The sequence below is a fragment of the Lontra canadensis genome, unplaced genomic scaffold, assembly GCF_010015895.1.
Source record: "Lontra canadensis isolate GAN:19392208 unplaced genomic scaffold, GSC_riverotter_1.0 scaffold324, whole genome shotgun sequence".
Taxonomy (NCBI): domain Eukaryota; kingdom Metazoa; phylum Chordata; class Mammalia; order Carnivora; family Mustelidae; genus Lontra; species Lontra canadensis.
This window is the reverse complement of record NW_022631318.1, coordinates 15,327-30,787: the sequence shown is the minus strand read 5'-3', so window position 1 is coordinate 30,787 and position 15,461 is coordinate 15,327. Positions and strand designations below refer to the sequence as shown.

At 37.8% G+C, this 15,461-nt stretch overlaps 1 protein-coding gene across 2 annotated transcripts in view; it reads right to left on the bottom strand.

The window, feature by feature from the left end:
* Positions 1-15,461, bottom strand: part of LOC116862781 (UPF0577 protein KIAA1324-like) — a 61,017-nt gene that overhangs the window by 31,198 nt on the left and 14,358 nt on the right. For both annotated transcript variants that reach the window (XM_032850176.1, XM_032850177.1), the window contains 5 exons: positions 8,878-8,968; positions 8,085-8,187; positions 4,155-4,292; positions 2,432-2,695; positions 1,558-1,731 (listed from right to left, as the gene is read on the bottom strand). In XM_032850176.1, the coding sequence (XP_032706067.1) occupies positions 1,558-1,731; positions 2,432-2,695; positions 4,155-4,292; positions 8,085-8,187; positions 8,878-8,968 (770 nt within the window). The remainder of the gene's footprint in view (positions 1-1,557; positions 1,732-2,431; positions 2,696-4,154; positions 4,293-8,084; positions 8,188-8,877; positions 8,969-15,461) is intronic.

The window sequence follows — 15,461 nt, the reverse complement described above, 5'->3', positions numbered from 1 at the left end:
CATTAGATCTCAGAGAGCTCATGACCCTCGTAGAGCAGTGGCTCTCTCCTCACTGCAGACATTCTGCTTTAATTGGTATGGTATGGGGCCCAGGCACTGGCATTTTTTTTTTTTTAAAGCTCTTGAGGAATTCCAATGTTTAACCAGGGTTGAGTCATTTAAATTACAATGAATATAGAAATTCAAGACTGCACTGCTCTTCCAACTACAAGCATCATTTGTGCTGGATGAAAGCCATCTAACTTAAGCAACTAAAAGTCACCCATGAAACCATCAATTCAAAGGATAACAATGTGTTCAAAGAGACCAGATAACTCTTGGTGAAGGTTTTAATGTCAAAGAAAAAGACATGCTCTTCCTTCTCCTTTATTGGTCTGTTGTGGCAAAAAGGTAATATGAAGTCTGAAGAAGAAAGCCTAAAAGTCCTATTGCAGCAAAATTTAGGACACCATCTAAATTCTTAATAGTTGGTCACTACAAGTGCCTTCATTCAGCTACTCACACTCAATGACATGTAACTACTCAACTACAGAGGAAGGTGAAGGGAATACAGGAGTTTACTTTTTGAATCATTCACTCAGTTGGAATATGTAATCTATAAAAATTGGAAGACTGTTTAAATATACTATAGTCCCACTACAAACAACTATAGCTTTATAATTTCTATGTAGGACAGTATAAAGGGAAAAAGGAAGATGATTTTATTAGTCTTAGCTGTAGGGTGAGCACACATGGGCCCAAAGAAAGGAATGTCGACTTATCTTTCTTCATGCAGCTAGCAGTCTGAACTTAAAAGTTTCTTCCTCCACTAAGCCTTCTCACAACAATACAGGTACAATATATTGTTACTAAGCTTAAATTGTTGAAACTGAGAAGAGGAAAACAATGGAAAAGATCAGAGAGAAACTATTGAGGAAAGAAAGGGGAAAACAGCAACAAAAGGAAAGGAATTAGAATAGAAAAGAAAGGAAGAGAAAGAGGACAGAAAAGAAGAGGGGATAGAGGGAAGGCAAGACAGTGGTAACAGAGGCATAAGGACAAAAAGAAATGTAATATGTAATGTAAAGAATCTCATTCACCGCTTCACTCAATATTTAGCAAAACACATATTTAATATGCATTTATTTATTCAATGAACTGAGTAACTAACTGGCTGAGTGCTTTAGATCACTCCCTGTGAAATCAGAACAGGACAAACACCACACCATGTAAAATTTATAGATCCCTTTGCCTGAAAACATCTGTGGTCATCAGATCTCTTTTTATTTTCTTTGCATAAAATCTGGCACAGCATTTCATAATGAAGATCATTATCTCTGGGGTTCCAGGGGCTGGGGAATAAGTGCTCTGATGGACAGAGAGGCAGACAAGGCTGGCCCTGCTGGAGAAAGCTGCCAACATGCTAAGAGGCAACGCAGGATTTAAGCAATCACAGCTCAGTTTCTGACATTTGGTTGTTAGTTTCTGTAGAGATTTTATTGAGGCATCCACACAGAAAATATCAACTCAATCAGAGCTGAAATACAGCTCTATCTCATTTTGACAGCCAGAACTCACCTCATGCCCACATAAACTAATATTGAAGAAGTGGAAATATTTGGTTCCTTTGGAGGTAAAGCTGGGTCCATTCATCAATGAGCCCACGCTGCTGAGGTTGCTGAAGTCATAGTGCAAACTCTGATTTTCTTTATCGTGGTGGAAAAAGCAGTCACTATAGCAAACTGAGTGGTCCTTTGATTAAAGATTAAGAAACAAAAAAAAATATATAGTAGAAAACAAAATATTAGCTGCTATGAAAAATGTGTTTCAAAAACAGTTCTATGTTTAAAAATATTTTCCTTTTTTTTGTCTTAGTTATGGTTTATCACATGAATATAGAGAATTTCGAAAAAATAATTAGATTTTCCAAGGCAGAGTACAGAAAAATCAGCATTTTTTAAAGTAAGAGCAAAGTTATTCTAAGACCAGTTTCTTGGAAAAAGGTATTTTAATAAATAGCCAAAAGTCCCTGTTATGCCAGTTTTAAGAGACAGTAAAACTACTTTCTCCTTCACCCATAATATAACATCAACCTTTGCCCTTAAAATACTCTAAGATATACTTGCTGCTCTCCCCATAATCCTATGGCCAATCCACAGAGGGAGTTTACTTGCTCTTCCCTAACAGAATACACAAAAATCTAATTTTAATATTTTTGGAGACCATTATTATTGGAGTGCTTTTCTTAATATCTGATGCCCCCAGGAACTAGGGCTTTCATGGCACATAAGACATGTTCACGTGCTGCATAAATCTAAGAGGAGAGAAAACAAGAAGAATGAAAAGGCCATTTCTAAATAGAATTACAACATAGTTCCTGGAGAAATATTAAGGGGATCTTATGAGTATCTCTATTAAAGTTTTCCTGGGAATAAGAGAAACACACACTCACCTGAGTGCTTCTACTCCCAGGCCCACATGGGATACAAGCCTCCTTGCCATAGACCTGATGTATGGACAGGTAGGTGTCAGGTGGACACTCCTTGCACTGGTTGGTTTCTTTCTCAATGTAGTGGCCTGGGGGGCAGGGGACACACGATGAGCCCGACTGTTCAGAACCGAGGGCACAGGCACGGCATGAGGACGCCACCCCATCAACTGCGTTAGTGGCAGTGATAGAATAAATCTTCACCATGTCATTGATGAACCGTCTATTCTAAAAAGAGAGCAGAAAGTAATGACTTCTGCCTTGGGGCTTAATTGTACAACCAGATCGTTTTGTGTGGGTATCACCAAAATAGCTAAGCAGAGTGTTCCAGACTAGCAGTTTATAATCGATAGTGGATTAAAATTACTTCTTCTTGGTTCTTTAAAAAAAAAAAAATCTTAAATCTTAACACTAGGAGCTAATCTCCATAGTAATGGAGTTCCAGGAGGTTATCCACAATCACCGCAAGATCAGGCATGTTTATAGGCTTTACATCTGGAAGAACTGGTATGGTTTAACACAGGAACAACTTTATCTCCCATGATGGTTTATTCAGAGATAAGCCTAACTGTAATGATACAATAGGATGTTTGCAGGGTAGCAAGTGGTAAAGCTTTTGAAGAGGGGTTAGCCTTGAAAGACTAGGACTCTGGTCCTCACCAAACACTGACCATGATGCCATCACACCATACCTTTGGGACTTTCTCTCTCTCTCTCCACTACTTTCCCTGACCTATATATGGATTTCTAGTGAAGGGTTGCAGAGTAGAGAACAAATCCCTGGGTCTAACTATACTTTTTCTTCTTGTAACATTGGGTCAATCAAGATCTAGTTCTCACCAGGCAGTGGCACCACTCTATCAGTAGAGAACAGAGCTACCCTAGACTATTAATGTCTTTTGTCTGGGGGAGGGACAACAACAAGATGAGGAAACATTCCACAGCATGTTCATGCCCCACGTGATGGTAACCCAAACACCCATCAACAATCAGAGTCAAATAACATCTGGGAATGGGTTCCCCAGGGAAAGCCCAAAGAGAAAAGAGAAAATGTTCTGCATTTGTCACCACAGCTTTAAGTGGTTTACCTTGTTTTCACCTTGGGAAGGTCACATCTATGGAGATCCACAAAAGTAAGTCTTGTTACTATCAAAACATACAATGGAACGAACTTAGGGGAGAATTAAGGTCTACTCTAGCAGGGAAAGTAAAAGAAAATAAGTAATTCTGTGTGTAAACCCAATCATGTGTACATACACACTCTCCAGGCTATAAAAGGCGACATCACTACAATGAAATAATAAACCAACACCAGTTAATGGCTCCAGGACAAATGTCAGACCATTCAGAAAAAGAGGAAGACAGTCACCAGCCTTCTCAAAGTTTTAGAAAGCCTTAAAGACACCTTTTAATAACTGCAGTCAGATTTTCTTTCTCTTAAGCTTTCAGCAAATATATCTGTTTAGTGTAGAACAATTCAAAGGATACGTTGTGTTATTCAATTTCATACGTTCTTGCTCTCAAACCATTTTAATACAAATCCTCTCCATAACCAAATGATTGATCCCATATCAATAGAAAACTAAATCTTTTCCTCCAGGAGAGATAGGTGATCATTTTGTACAAATTTCCATCGGGAGCATGATCTTTGCATTGAAAAAAAAAAAAAAAAGTGCTTGGAACTTACATCTTGACCTTGATTCGTTCTCTGGAATGCCCATGTAAATGTAAATGTTGCATTCTTGAATATGATGTGGGTATAAGCTTGCTTTTCTTTGGTTCCACCCCATGATTCCACCACATTGGTACTTTTTCTATTAATATCCTAATATATAGTAGAAAATATAAACAAAAAAAAGCACAAACTCAGGATTAATATACATGTGTATACATTACAAATATGTCTTTACAAAAACCCCTGGAGGGTCAATGAATATTTATCTGCAGAGCACGTCACCCTAGAACTCTCAAAACCTCCCTCCAAGTCTACGCAAGCACTTACCAGCTTAGTAATTACAATTTTTCAAACACATTGTCAATATAACCTGAAAGAAGTCTCAAATTGTAGTACATTTAAGGGTGTGTGTGTATGCGCGCACGCGCATGTGTCTGTGTGCAGGTGACTCTAGCTTAGGAAATACACTTCCAGAGCGCCTGGGTGGCTCAATCTGTAAAGTGTCTGCCTTCAGCTCAGGTCATGATCCTGGGGTCCTGAGATCAAGTCCCACATCGGGCTCCCTGCTCTGTGGGTGAGAGAGGAAGCCTCTCTGTTTTCTATTTCCCCTGTTTGTGTTCTCTCTCAGTCAAATAAATAAATAAAATATAAAAAGAAAAATGGGGCACCTGGGTGGCTCAGTGGGTTAAAGCCTCTGCCTTCAGCTCAGGTCATGATCCCAGGGTCGTGGGATTAAGCCCCCATCATCGGGCTCTCTGCTCAGCAGGGAGCCTGCTTCCCTTCCTCTCTCTCTGCCTGCCTCTCTGCCTACTTGTGATCTCTGTCTGTCAAATAAATAAATAAAATCTAAAAAAAGAAAAAAAAAAACAAACCTTTATAAAAAAATATATAAAAAGAAAGAAAGAAAGACACTTCAAAGGGAAAACAAATTCCTCCAATTTCTCACAGTAAACGTCTAAGCTGCTCACAGAAGAGCAAGGCTTACCATGTTTGCCTTTTTCCTTGAGAGATTCTGCTAGGCAGCTCTTACACAGGAGTTCTAAGTTTCCCTTGAACTACACTTGCAACTTCTAGGCTTCTCCAAGTATTTATTAACCAGAATGTTATTTTAAGTCCAAAGAATCATCTTCTGCTGCTTAAACTTGAATTCCAAAGGAATATGTGTAAATATTTTATTTCTGATTTCCTTAGCTAAATTCAATATTTAGAATATCCTACAAATGTGTAACATTCTAACCAATATGTTGTCATTAAGATGATTAGAAAACAAATATAGTAAGTCAACCAAATAATGTAATATACAACTAATTAATTTGAAGTGAAAATCAAAGCCAGCCTTGAATTTTCTAATTAGTGGTCCCTACAGAAACCCTACTAGATGACTTAGAAATTCGGATGGGCTTCTGTTACATTATCTGGGATGTTGACCATATGGTGGCATGAGCTCAAGATATGTCTGTTTCTTTCTATGATATAAACATAGGAGTCAAACATTATAAAGTAATCAAATATGCTGTAGAGAGATGTGTCTTGAGTTCACACCACAGACAGAAATAACAGAATGTGCTTGTCATACATTACAGAATTCTCCACGTTACCAAATGACCAAACCACCATACATGCCGCTTCCTAAAAGGAGCTCAGAATACACAGACAGTTCTCTGTTAAAACATCATCTTTCTACATGTTTATTCCAATAATAAATGAAATTTATTGCATTACCACAAATAATGCCATCCTACCTTTGTAAAAGGTTTTGAAAACCTGCATGGTTTTGAGAGCATTTCTATACACTATTTAATTGACACCACAAAACATCCTGTGAGAAAACCGAATCAAACAGAGAGGAAAGAAAACAGATTCTGCAATGAGCTAAAAACTCTAAGATTGATTTACAAAAATAAATAGCTATGATTCCTACCCTCAGGATTGTTTGGTCAAGTGAGAGAGACAAAACATCAATACAGTCACATAGTTAAAACAGAGTTTTCTCAAGGAGTTTTTGGAGCACACTGGAGAGAACGGCTAATTTCACTTAAAGGACTAAGAGAAAGCTTCCCAGAAGAGGTGAAGTTTGAGCACCCCTTGAATAATGTGTGGGAGTTTACCAGACAAAGGAGCAAAAGGAAGAGAGCCATTCTGGCTCAGAGTGCCAAGTATGAGAACTGAAGTACAGAGCGGCCCTCTAACAAATTCAGGATGTCTAAAGAGGTGTGAGTAGTAATGGTCAACTTGGTAAAAAGAAGCTGGGCAAAGAGGACAAAAACCCAAACCAAGCCATGCTAAGAAATTTTAAGTGTATTCAGAGGCTATTGGCACTCAAACCTTTGTTGATGTTAGAACCACCCTTGTGGCTGGCTAGAACACAGATATCCGGGCCCATCGCCAGAGCTTCTCATTAAGACCAGGAGGGGGCTGAGAAATCTATGTTTCTAACAAATTCCCAGGTGATGCTGGTCCAGAGACCATACTTTAATCGCCACTGCCATAGGCAGTAACCAACCAGCAAGGGGAAGAAGGCAGATTCGTTGTAGAGGTCTCCATTACTGTTTTGATGCTTATAAAGAACATTTTGACAGTAGCATATATGAGAGAATGGAGAGAAAAAGAATACAGATGGCTACCGAGAAAGAGTGGGAGTCAGGACCTCAGTAAAGGCACTGACGGTGAAAAAGAATGAACAGATTAAAGAAATATGGAGGCAGAGCTGGGAATTGAATTATTGCTTATTTGTAGTGTATCAGATGGATGTTTTGGGGTGTCCGGGTGGCTCAGTGGGTTAAGGCCTCTGTCTTCGGCTCAGGTCATGGTCCCAGGGTCCTGGGATGAGCCCCTTGTCGGGCTCTCTGCTCAGTGGGGAGCCTGCTTCCTTCTCTCTCTCTCTCTCTGCCTGCCTTTCTGCCTACTTGTGATCTCTGTCAAATAAATGAATAAAATCTTATAAAAAAAAAGTAAATGGATGTGTTGAAGATTATTCATGATCTTCTTTTACTACGACAAAGTCCTTTTTTTTTTTTTTTTTTTTAGAAGAAAACAGCCTGCCTTCCCTTAAGCTGGCAGTAATTACAGATATTAAAATCTTCATCTATGGGGCGCCTGAGTGGCTCAGTCGGTTAAGCGTCTGCCTTTGGCTCAGGTCATGATGCCAAGGTCCTGGGATCGAGCCCCGCGTCGGGCTCTCTGCTCAGCGGGGAGCCTGCTTCTCCCTCTCTGTCTCCCACTCCCCCTGCTTGTGTTCCCTCTCTCGCTGTGTCTCTCTCTGTCAAATAAATAAATAAAATCTTTAAAAAAAAAATCTTCATCTAATTTGTATGTCACAGAGGAAACTGTTAATAGACTGCTAACTAGCTACTAAAAGACTTGGGAGAAAAGCAAAAACAATGTCTTTGAAGTCACTACTTACAGTGTTAAAATCTTAGCCAACAACATTGTAATACCCATAAAAGATCTTAATAAATTTTTTGTTGCTACTTTTCTCAAGCTAAGAGTTGAAATGTATAGGCCATCTAGAAAAAATTGGGCAGAAGTATGACATGCACATAGTAAGTCTTTTGTCTACATTTATTAATTTAACAGTGAATAGTTTCCTTATAGAGGTTTTTCCTTCCTAGTGATTTGAACTACAGAATGGTTATTAGAGGACAGTTTTCACTGTGATGATGGCATATCTTTATGAAGGAATTTTTACCAGATTACTATCCCCTGACTTGCATCAATCACCCGAGCCCCCTTGCTCAGTCCTCCCCATGAGGAACACAAGCTTTCTTTGTGGGCTGCACTGACATTTCTTAGTGACTTCTTTAGATATTTTTTAACTTTCTGCAAGGACCTAAGAATGGGAAGAAAAATGGGATTCTTATCCCAACTTGCATGAATGAATTGGCACTTGAAAGAAAATGCCAAGCTTAGAAACCTGCCTTTGAAAGCCTCTCTTTCACTTACCACCATGAAGTATAGAACACAGTCAGCCGAACAGAGGGTCTCAAAGACAAATGTTATTCTTCCCAGTTCAGAACCCATGGCTCCAGTCATAGACGTTGGTGGCCTATTTGACAGATTAAAATTATAATTTGACAGACAAATTAAAAACAGACATCTAAATACAGTATGACACAAAACTAAGTCACTTTCTTCATTAAGCTGAAAGCAATGCTCTTCTCTTCCCCTAATCAATGGCTTCCCACAGCCACTTCTTCCTTGCTCCATCTCTGTGTCCCCAGACCATCCCAGTAAGGAGCTTACCAATGATGGTAATATGCTTGAATCTCCTGATTTAACTATTACCATCCATCCTAAAGCAAGCAAAATATGCCTATTGGGAAATGTCAACATGGAGAACTAAAGCAAAAAAGGATTTGAACAGTTATAGCATACTACTTTACAGATAAAACTGAGAAAAAATAAATTTATAAACCAAAAAATACTCCCACAAACAACAACTTGGGCAAAAACTTCTTCACTAAGCATCCAATAATCATGGTTATTGTAACATTTGGATAGAATTATTGTTAAAAACTTTCAGCTTCATCTAAACATACAACTAATGGTTACAGTTTCTCAATCACCAATTCTCAGATATTCTTAAATGTAATACATTATCCTACAACAGTTCGATATTTGCTAAGTCCATCAAAACATAAGTATATTGTATGAAAGCAGTCCTACTGCATCTATTTCTACAGGGAAACAGGCATGAGGATTCTTACAGAAGGGAATCAGAATTGGTTTTCCTTACTTAAATCCTGGGATATGCAAGTTTAAGATCAGGTAATCATTATCTGAACCTCCAGCTCCACTCTGGATATGATCTCCAGCCACCTCCCAACCTGGAAATGAGAAAAGGTATCTTTATCAGTAAAAATCCCATTGATTTCCAACAATATTTTTAAATAGGGTAAAAAAATTAAAAAGACTATTAGTGTTTATATTCAAAGTTAGAAATAACTCCGTGTTGATCTTCTACTTAGAGGATCTGTCCATTATAGTGAGTAGGGTGTTGAAGTCCCCTATTATTGTATTATTATCAATGTGTTTAATTCTGTTATTAATCAGTTTATATAATTGGCTGCTCCCAAGTTAGGAACATAAATATTTATAATTGTTAGATCTTGTTGGATAGACCCTTTAAGTATAATATAGTGTCCTTCTTCATTCCTTACTATTGTCTTTGGTTTGAAATCTAATTTGAATGATTTAAGGACTGCTACCCCAGCTTTCCTTTGATGTCCATTAGCATGATAAATATTTCCCCTCCCCGCCTCACTTTCAATCTGTAAGTGTCTTCAGGTCTAAAATGAGTCTCTTGCAGACAGCATATGGATGGGTCTTGCTTTTTTATCTACCTGATACCCTGTGTCTTTTGATTAGGGCATTTAGCCCAGTACATTCAGAGTTAACTATTGAAAGGTAAGAGTTTAGTGCCATTGTATTACCTGTAAAGACGCCATTTCTGTAGGTTGTCTCTGTTTCTTTCTGGTCTGTATTACTTATGGACTCTCTCTTCACTTACAGGATCCCCTATAATATTTCTTGCAGGGCTGGTTTAGTGATCACAGAGTCTTTTAGCTTCTGTTTGTCCTGGAAACTCTCTACCTCTCCTTCCATTCAGAATGGATATGCTGGATAAAGTATTCTTGGCTGCATGTTTTTCTCATTTAGTAACCTGAATATAACATGCCAACCCTTTCTGGTCTTCCAGGTCTCTGTGGATAGATCTGCTGTCAGTTTAATGTTCCTCCCCCTGTAGGTTAAAGAGTTCTCTTGAGCTGCTTTCAGGATTTTCTCTTTACCTCTGAAATTTGCAAGCTTCTCTATTATATGCTGGGGTGTTGATCTATTTTTATTGATTTTAAGGAATGGGTTCTCTCTACCTCCCAGACTTGAATGCCTGTTTCCTTCCCCAGATTAGGGAAATTCTCAGCTATGATTTGCTCAAATATACCTTCTATCCCGCTCTCTTTCTTCTTACCCTGGGACACCAGTAATTTTAATATTATTTTGCATTATGGTATTACTGATTTCTCAAATCCTCACCTCATGGTCCATTAGTTGTTTTTCTCTCTTTTCCTCGGCTTCCTTTCTTTCCATCATCTTGTCTTCTATGTCACTGACTCTCTTCTGCCTCATTTACCCTACCTGTTAGAGCATCCATTTTAGATGGCATCTCAATTAAAGCATTTTTAATTTTGGCTTGATTAGATTTTATTTCTGCACTAAGAGATTCTCTAGTGTCTTTTCTGTTTTGTTCAAGCCCACCTAGTATCTTTATAATCATTATCCTGAATTCCAGCTCTGGCATTTTACTTATATCCATATTGATTAGATCTGTGGCAGAGAGTATTACCTCTGGTTCTTTCTTTTCTTGTGAATTCCTCCTTCTAGTCATTTTGCTCAGAGAAGAATGGATGAACAAGAGAATAAAATCAAAAGTATCAACCATGACCCAAGCAAACTACACACTAGACAAATCTGAAGAGATCAGAAACCAAAAAAGAAAAGGGAAAAAAAAGGGGAGGGGGTAAAAGGAGAGAATATAATCTCCCAGGTGGACAAAACAGGTAATCCACTTGGTCGTAAGTATATTTTGGTCTGTTTGTTAGAAGACACTAAATCCTAAAATTGTAAAGAAAACAAAACATATATATATATATATATACAAAAATAAAATTGAATACAGTGAAAGGAAGCCAAAAATGAAGAACATATTTTTAAATGTAAAAGCAAAAGTTTAAAAAAGACTGAAAAACAAAGAGTTGATAAAATAAGAAACTAGCTGAAAAGGAAAAAGAGACAAAAAGGAAAATTCTAAACTGAAAGATAAAAGAATCATGAGAAAAAAACCCCTCAAATTCTACATACTATTTTCCCCTAGCACTGGAGTTTTGGAGTTCTTTGTGCTCGGTAAACTTTGCATTCTCCTGATGTTCCAGCTGGTCTTCTGGGGGAGGGGCCTACTGCACTGATTCTCAGATGTCTTTGCCTGAGTGAAGTTACACCGACCCTTGCCAGGGAGCCAGGGTCAGTGTAAGCTGCTCTGGGTGCTCTATGTGGCTTTTGTTCTCTGAAGGCTTTCTGCCCCGCTTTAGAAAATGAAAATAAAAATGGCAGTGCCTTTTTTTTTTTTTAATAATCTGCAAAGAAAAAAATATTATAAAATGAATAATCCATTTGGGGGTCAATTCCATGTGCTTGATAATGGCATGCCATTTATCAGTGGGTAATTCCTTACCTTCTGTGTTGTTTTCTTCTGAATAAATTGCAAGTCAGAAAAAAAAAAAAAAGTCAGAAAAAAAAAAAATGGCAGTGTCCTGATCACCAGCCCTGGAGCTGAAAGATTGGGGCCCCTCTTCTTTAGTAAACCCTCAGGGAATATCAGTCTTCACTCTTGTGTGTGCCAAACTCCAAAGAAGACTGTATCTCACACCTTCACCTTTCCTCAGGGGACCAGAGAGGGAGGAGAGAGGGGAGGGAGCAGAGCCCCACAGGGAGAGCTGTTGTTGGATCATTCTGCACCCTTGTACCCTGCCTGGGGGAAGGAGGAGGTTGCCACGTTCTGTCCTTTGCAGGGCACCCTGTTGCCATGGTTTGTGGTTTATGGAAAACAGAGCTGAAAGCCCACTTGCAGGCTTGCTGACCATAGCCAGTTTCCCCGCTCCAGTGCTTAGGAACTTTGTCAGCTCAGACACCCCCATTCTTTCTGTGACCTCAGGGACCCTGAGACCACACTGTCCCACCTAGGACTTTGCCCAGCTTCATGACCTGAGCACCTTTCAGGCAGGACTGTCTCTCCCTGGAGCAGAATTATAAAAGTTCCAATTTTGCACACTGGGGCTATATTACTTTCCAGGAGCTGGCTTTTAGAGGCTCCCTCCCTCCTACCCTAACCCATGGTTTATCTTCCAATACATCACCTCAGATTCATGTCTCTGCTCCTCCTGCCTTGCAAAAAGTGGTTACTTTTCTATTTGTAGAATTCCAGCAATTCTTTTCTTATATCTCAGATTGAATTCATAGGTTTTCAAAATGATTTGATAGATATCTAGCTAAATTCAAGGGATCAGATGAAATGAGATCCCCTAGGCTTCTACTATCTTGCCTCATCCCCTCCAAAGTTAGAAATACTCCAAAAGAATTCCCTATGTTTACACTGCAATTGTAAATTGCATGCAGAGGCAGACTCCTAATATCAATAAAGACATTCCATATAATTCCTCAGGAAGAATCAAGTAATGCATATTTTTGCACAGAAGCTATTTAAGGGAAAACTAATAGCAGTTTTCTAAATTCAGCTTTTTTTAAATGAAAATATATAGTCTTTATCTTTTCCAATAAACTGAAATGGAAAATCTTAGTCCTCAGATAACCAACAGAAACTAGAAATTTCAAATTACTTAAAGAAGAAGATTTGGGGTCCAGAGTTCTTTCTTATAGTTTGCTGTATTGCTGGTCCCTAATTTACAACTACTATTCTGCATTCATTCACTTACTCACTCGAGAGGCCTTCATGGACTGCCAAGAGCCATGAGAAGCACTAGGGTTAGGAAGACAAGGCTGGGTCTCCCCTCTCTGAGGGTCAGTAGCATCTAAGAAGAAACCTATGCTAACAATTGACAAGAGAATGGGGAGACAGAGCTGCACGTAGAAGGTGATGGGAGGTCTGTCCTCTGCATAGAAATAATCAACATACCATAGGCTGAAATGGCCACATTAAATGAGGAAAGGAGAAATATCTCCCATGTACCATTATTTATTTGTTTTCAGAAATCATATTATAAATTATAAAATTTTGAAACCACAGAAAAATTTTAAGATGAAGACTACACTTACTTTTAACTCCATCACCCAGAATAAAACCACTGCTTATATTTTGAGTAGTTTCCTTTCATTACCTTGGGATGCATAGGTTTTTACATCTTTGAGATTGTGTTGCTGATAACATTTAGTGTCACGGTTTTATATGTTAACATTATTGCATAAGCATTTTTATGCATAAATACTTCACCAACATATTCATGACTGAATTAATAGTTTATCATGTAGATGGATATAATTAATATCCATAATTTACCAATCACACTAACGGACTTACCTCCTTTGACCACACACTCAATTTAACCATTCGGTTTGTTTTTACCTTTTAAGTGCTATAAATGATACTGTAATAATAAACTTATTTTTGGTAAAGTTTTTCTGTATTTTTTTAGAAAAGAATCTCGGTGAAAGAATTACTAGGTAAAATAGATATATTTTTAAACCAGTGTTTGGTGCTGTTATGGTGATTTGGAAAGCAATGTGAATCAAGGAGGAATATTTGTTAAATATGGCAAAACTAAACAAAAAAATATGAAGCAATTCATACTTCCCTGTAACTTCCCACTTCCAAGTGAGAGCCTCTTAACATTTCAATGTATTTCTTTTCCATCTTTTTTTAGTGCACACTTTAACATACCTTAGATTTTAACGGATACTCTATTTTCTGTTTTTTTTATTTAGCACTATCTTCTGATTTTTCTCATTAGTATTATTTTGAAAACATTTTCCCATTAAAAATCCTTACTACATCCGATTTTAATGATTTAACAATAGGTTCCATGATTACATAATTTAATTTAATCAAATCCCATTGTTGAAAATCTAGTTTATTTCCTCTTAATTAGCACTAAAGTTAACATATTTTTCCATAATTTCTTTCTTTACACCTTTACATTGTTACCCAGGTATAAATTCCCAGAAATGGAATAAATGGGTTGAAGAAGAACATTCAAAATTCTTGAAACACTGTCAAATTGTTTTCCAGGTGACTGCCATTTTAAATGTTTGCATAATATTTCTTCTATCAGTACAGCATAACTTTCATAAACATAATCTTTTGCTGGATACTTAGACTATTTCAATTTCTGTGATTACAGATAATGCTCACTGAACATCTTCATGCATAAACAGTAACTTCTCTCCAACTATGGGTAACTTTAAGGCAAACTTGCAATATATGAAGATGTACTTCTGTGTATCTGGTCTGCAACTATGTACAATTCAGACTGAGAAGACATGAATGTCCAAGTACTCCAAGTCACACAGTCAATTTAGCCAAAGCACATCCACTTGAACCGATGACTGGGTGATCCCCTCATGACACAGGCTGTTCCTGGGCCTCTCACTTTGGTCCCCATTCTTGTCATGCTATTCCTCTCAAAGCTGAACTGTCCAGGCATAAAAATACACATCACCTTTTATCTTCATTTTTGTGTTATATTTTTCACATGACTATTTGTTATTCTAATATCACATACTAATAGTGAAGAGATGTCTATTTTTCAAATTAATAATTAAACATTTCTGAAAATTATCAAAAATGTACATTTTAGCCTCTAGGTAAGGGAGGAAGCAAGTGGCTACCATTGAGTATTATCATGAGAGTTAGACCAAGTTCTCCAAAAGATCAAGTAAAAGTTCCAGATAATCTTTACTAGTAAGTGAATAAACACACACACACACACACACACACACACACACACAAACAATCGATGCTTTCATGAGTTCTTTCAATTCCCTGGCCTTCCCAATCTTATTTTCCCTCCATAAGTCTTAACTTCTTCAACTTAGAATTCAATCATGGGATCTTTTAGGAACATAAACCCTCATGGTCAAGTAATTACTACTGTATTTTTTCTTCTTCTCCCTTAGGATAACTTCCTAGAAGTGGAAGTATTCAAGGACCTACTATTTTTTCAATCTTCGTTTTCATGTGTTCACCTCACTTCCTACATCCCAAGTATATTTATTTCAGATAGGTACTGACTTAAAACAGAAGCAATTTAAAAGAATTTTTTAAAACAACAAAATGTAATGTGGAGAAAAAGTGGGCTCATTAAAATTGCTAAGGAGATGATGAAAGTAAAAGGATGCATTTTGGTATAAAACCCTAGTATTTGTGAATAGCTACTCCTAGCATTAAGTTTAAAAATACATGTATAGGGGCTCCGGGGTGGCTCAGTGGGTTAAGCCTCTGCCTTCAGCTCAGGTCATGATCTCAGGGTCCTGGGATCGAGCCCCATATCGGGCTCTCTGCTCGGTGGGGAGCCTGCTTCCCCCACTCTCTCTCTCTGCCTGCCTCTGTGCCTACTCATGATCTCTGTCTGTAAATAAATAAATAAAATCTTTTAAAAAAAATACACGTATAGATACTGTCATTCATTCAACCAGAAAATATTGCAGAAAACTAAGTGCTAGCCTCTCTCGGGTCTTAAAATATTGGAACAAATAAAATTCAGCCACAATCTCATAAAACTCTGTCACATTTTCAAGTTTTCAATAAGTGGG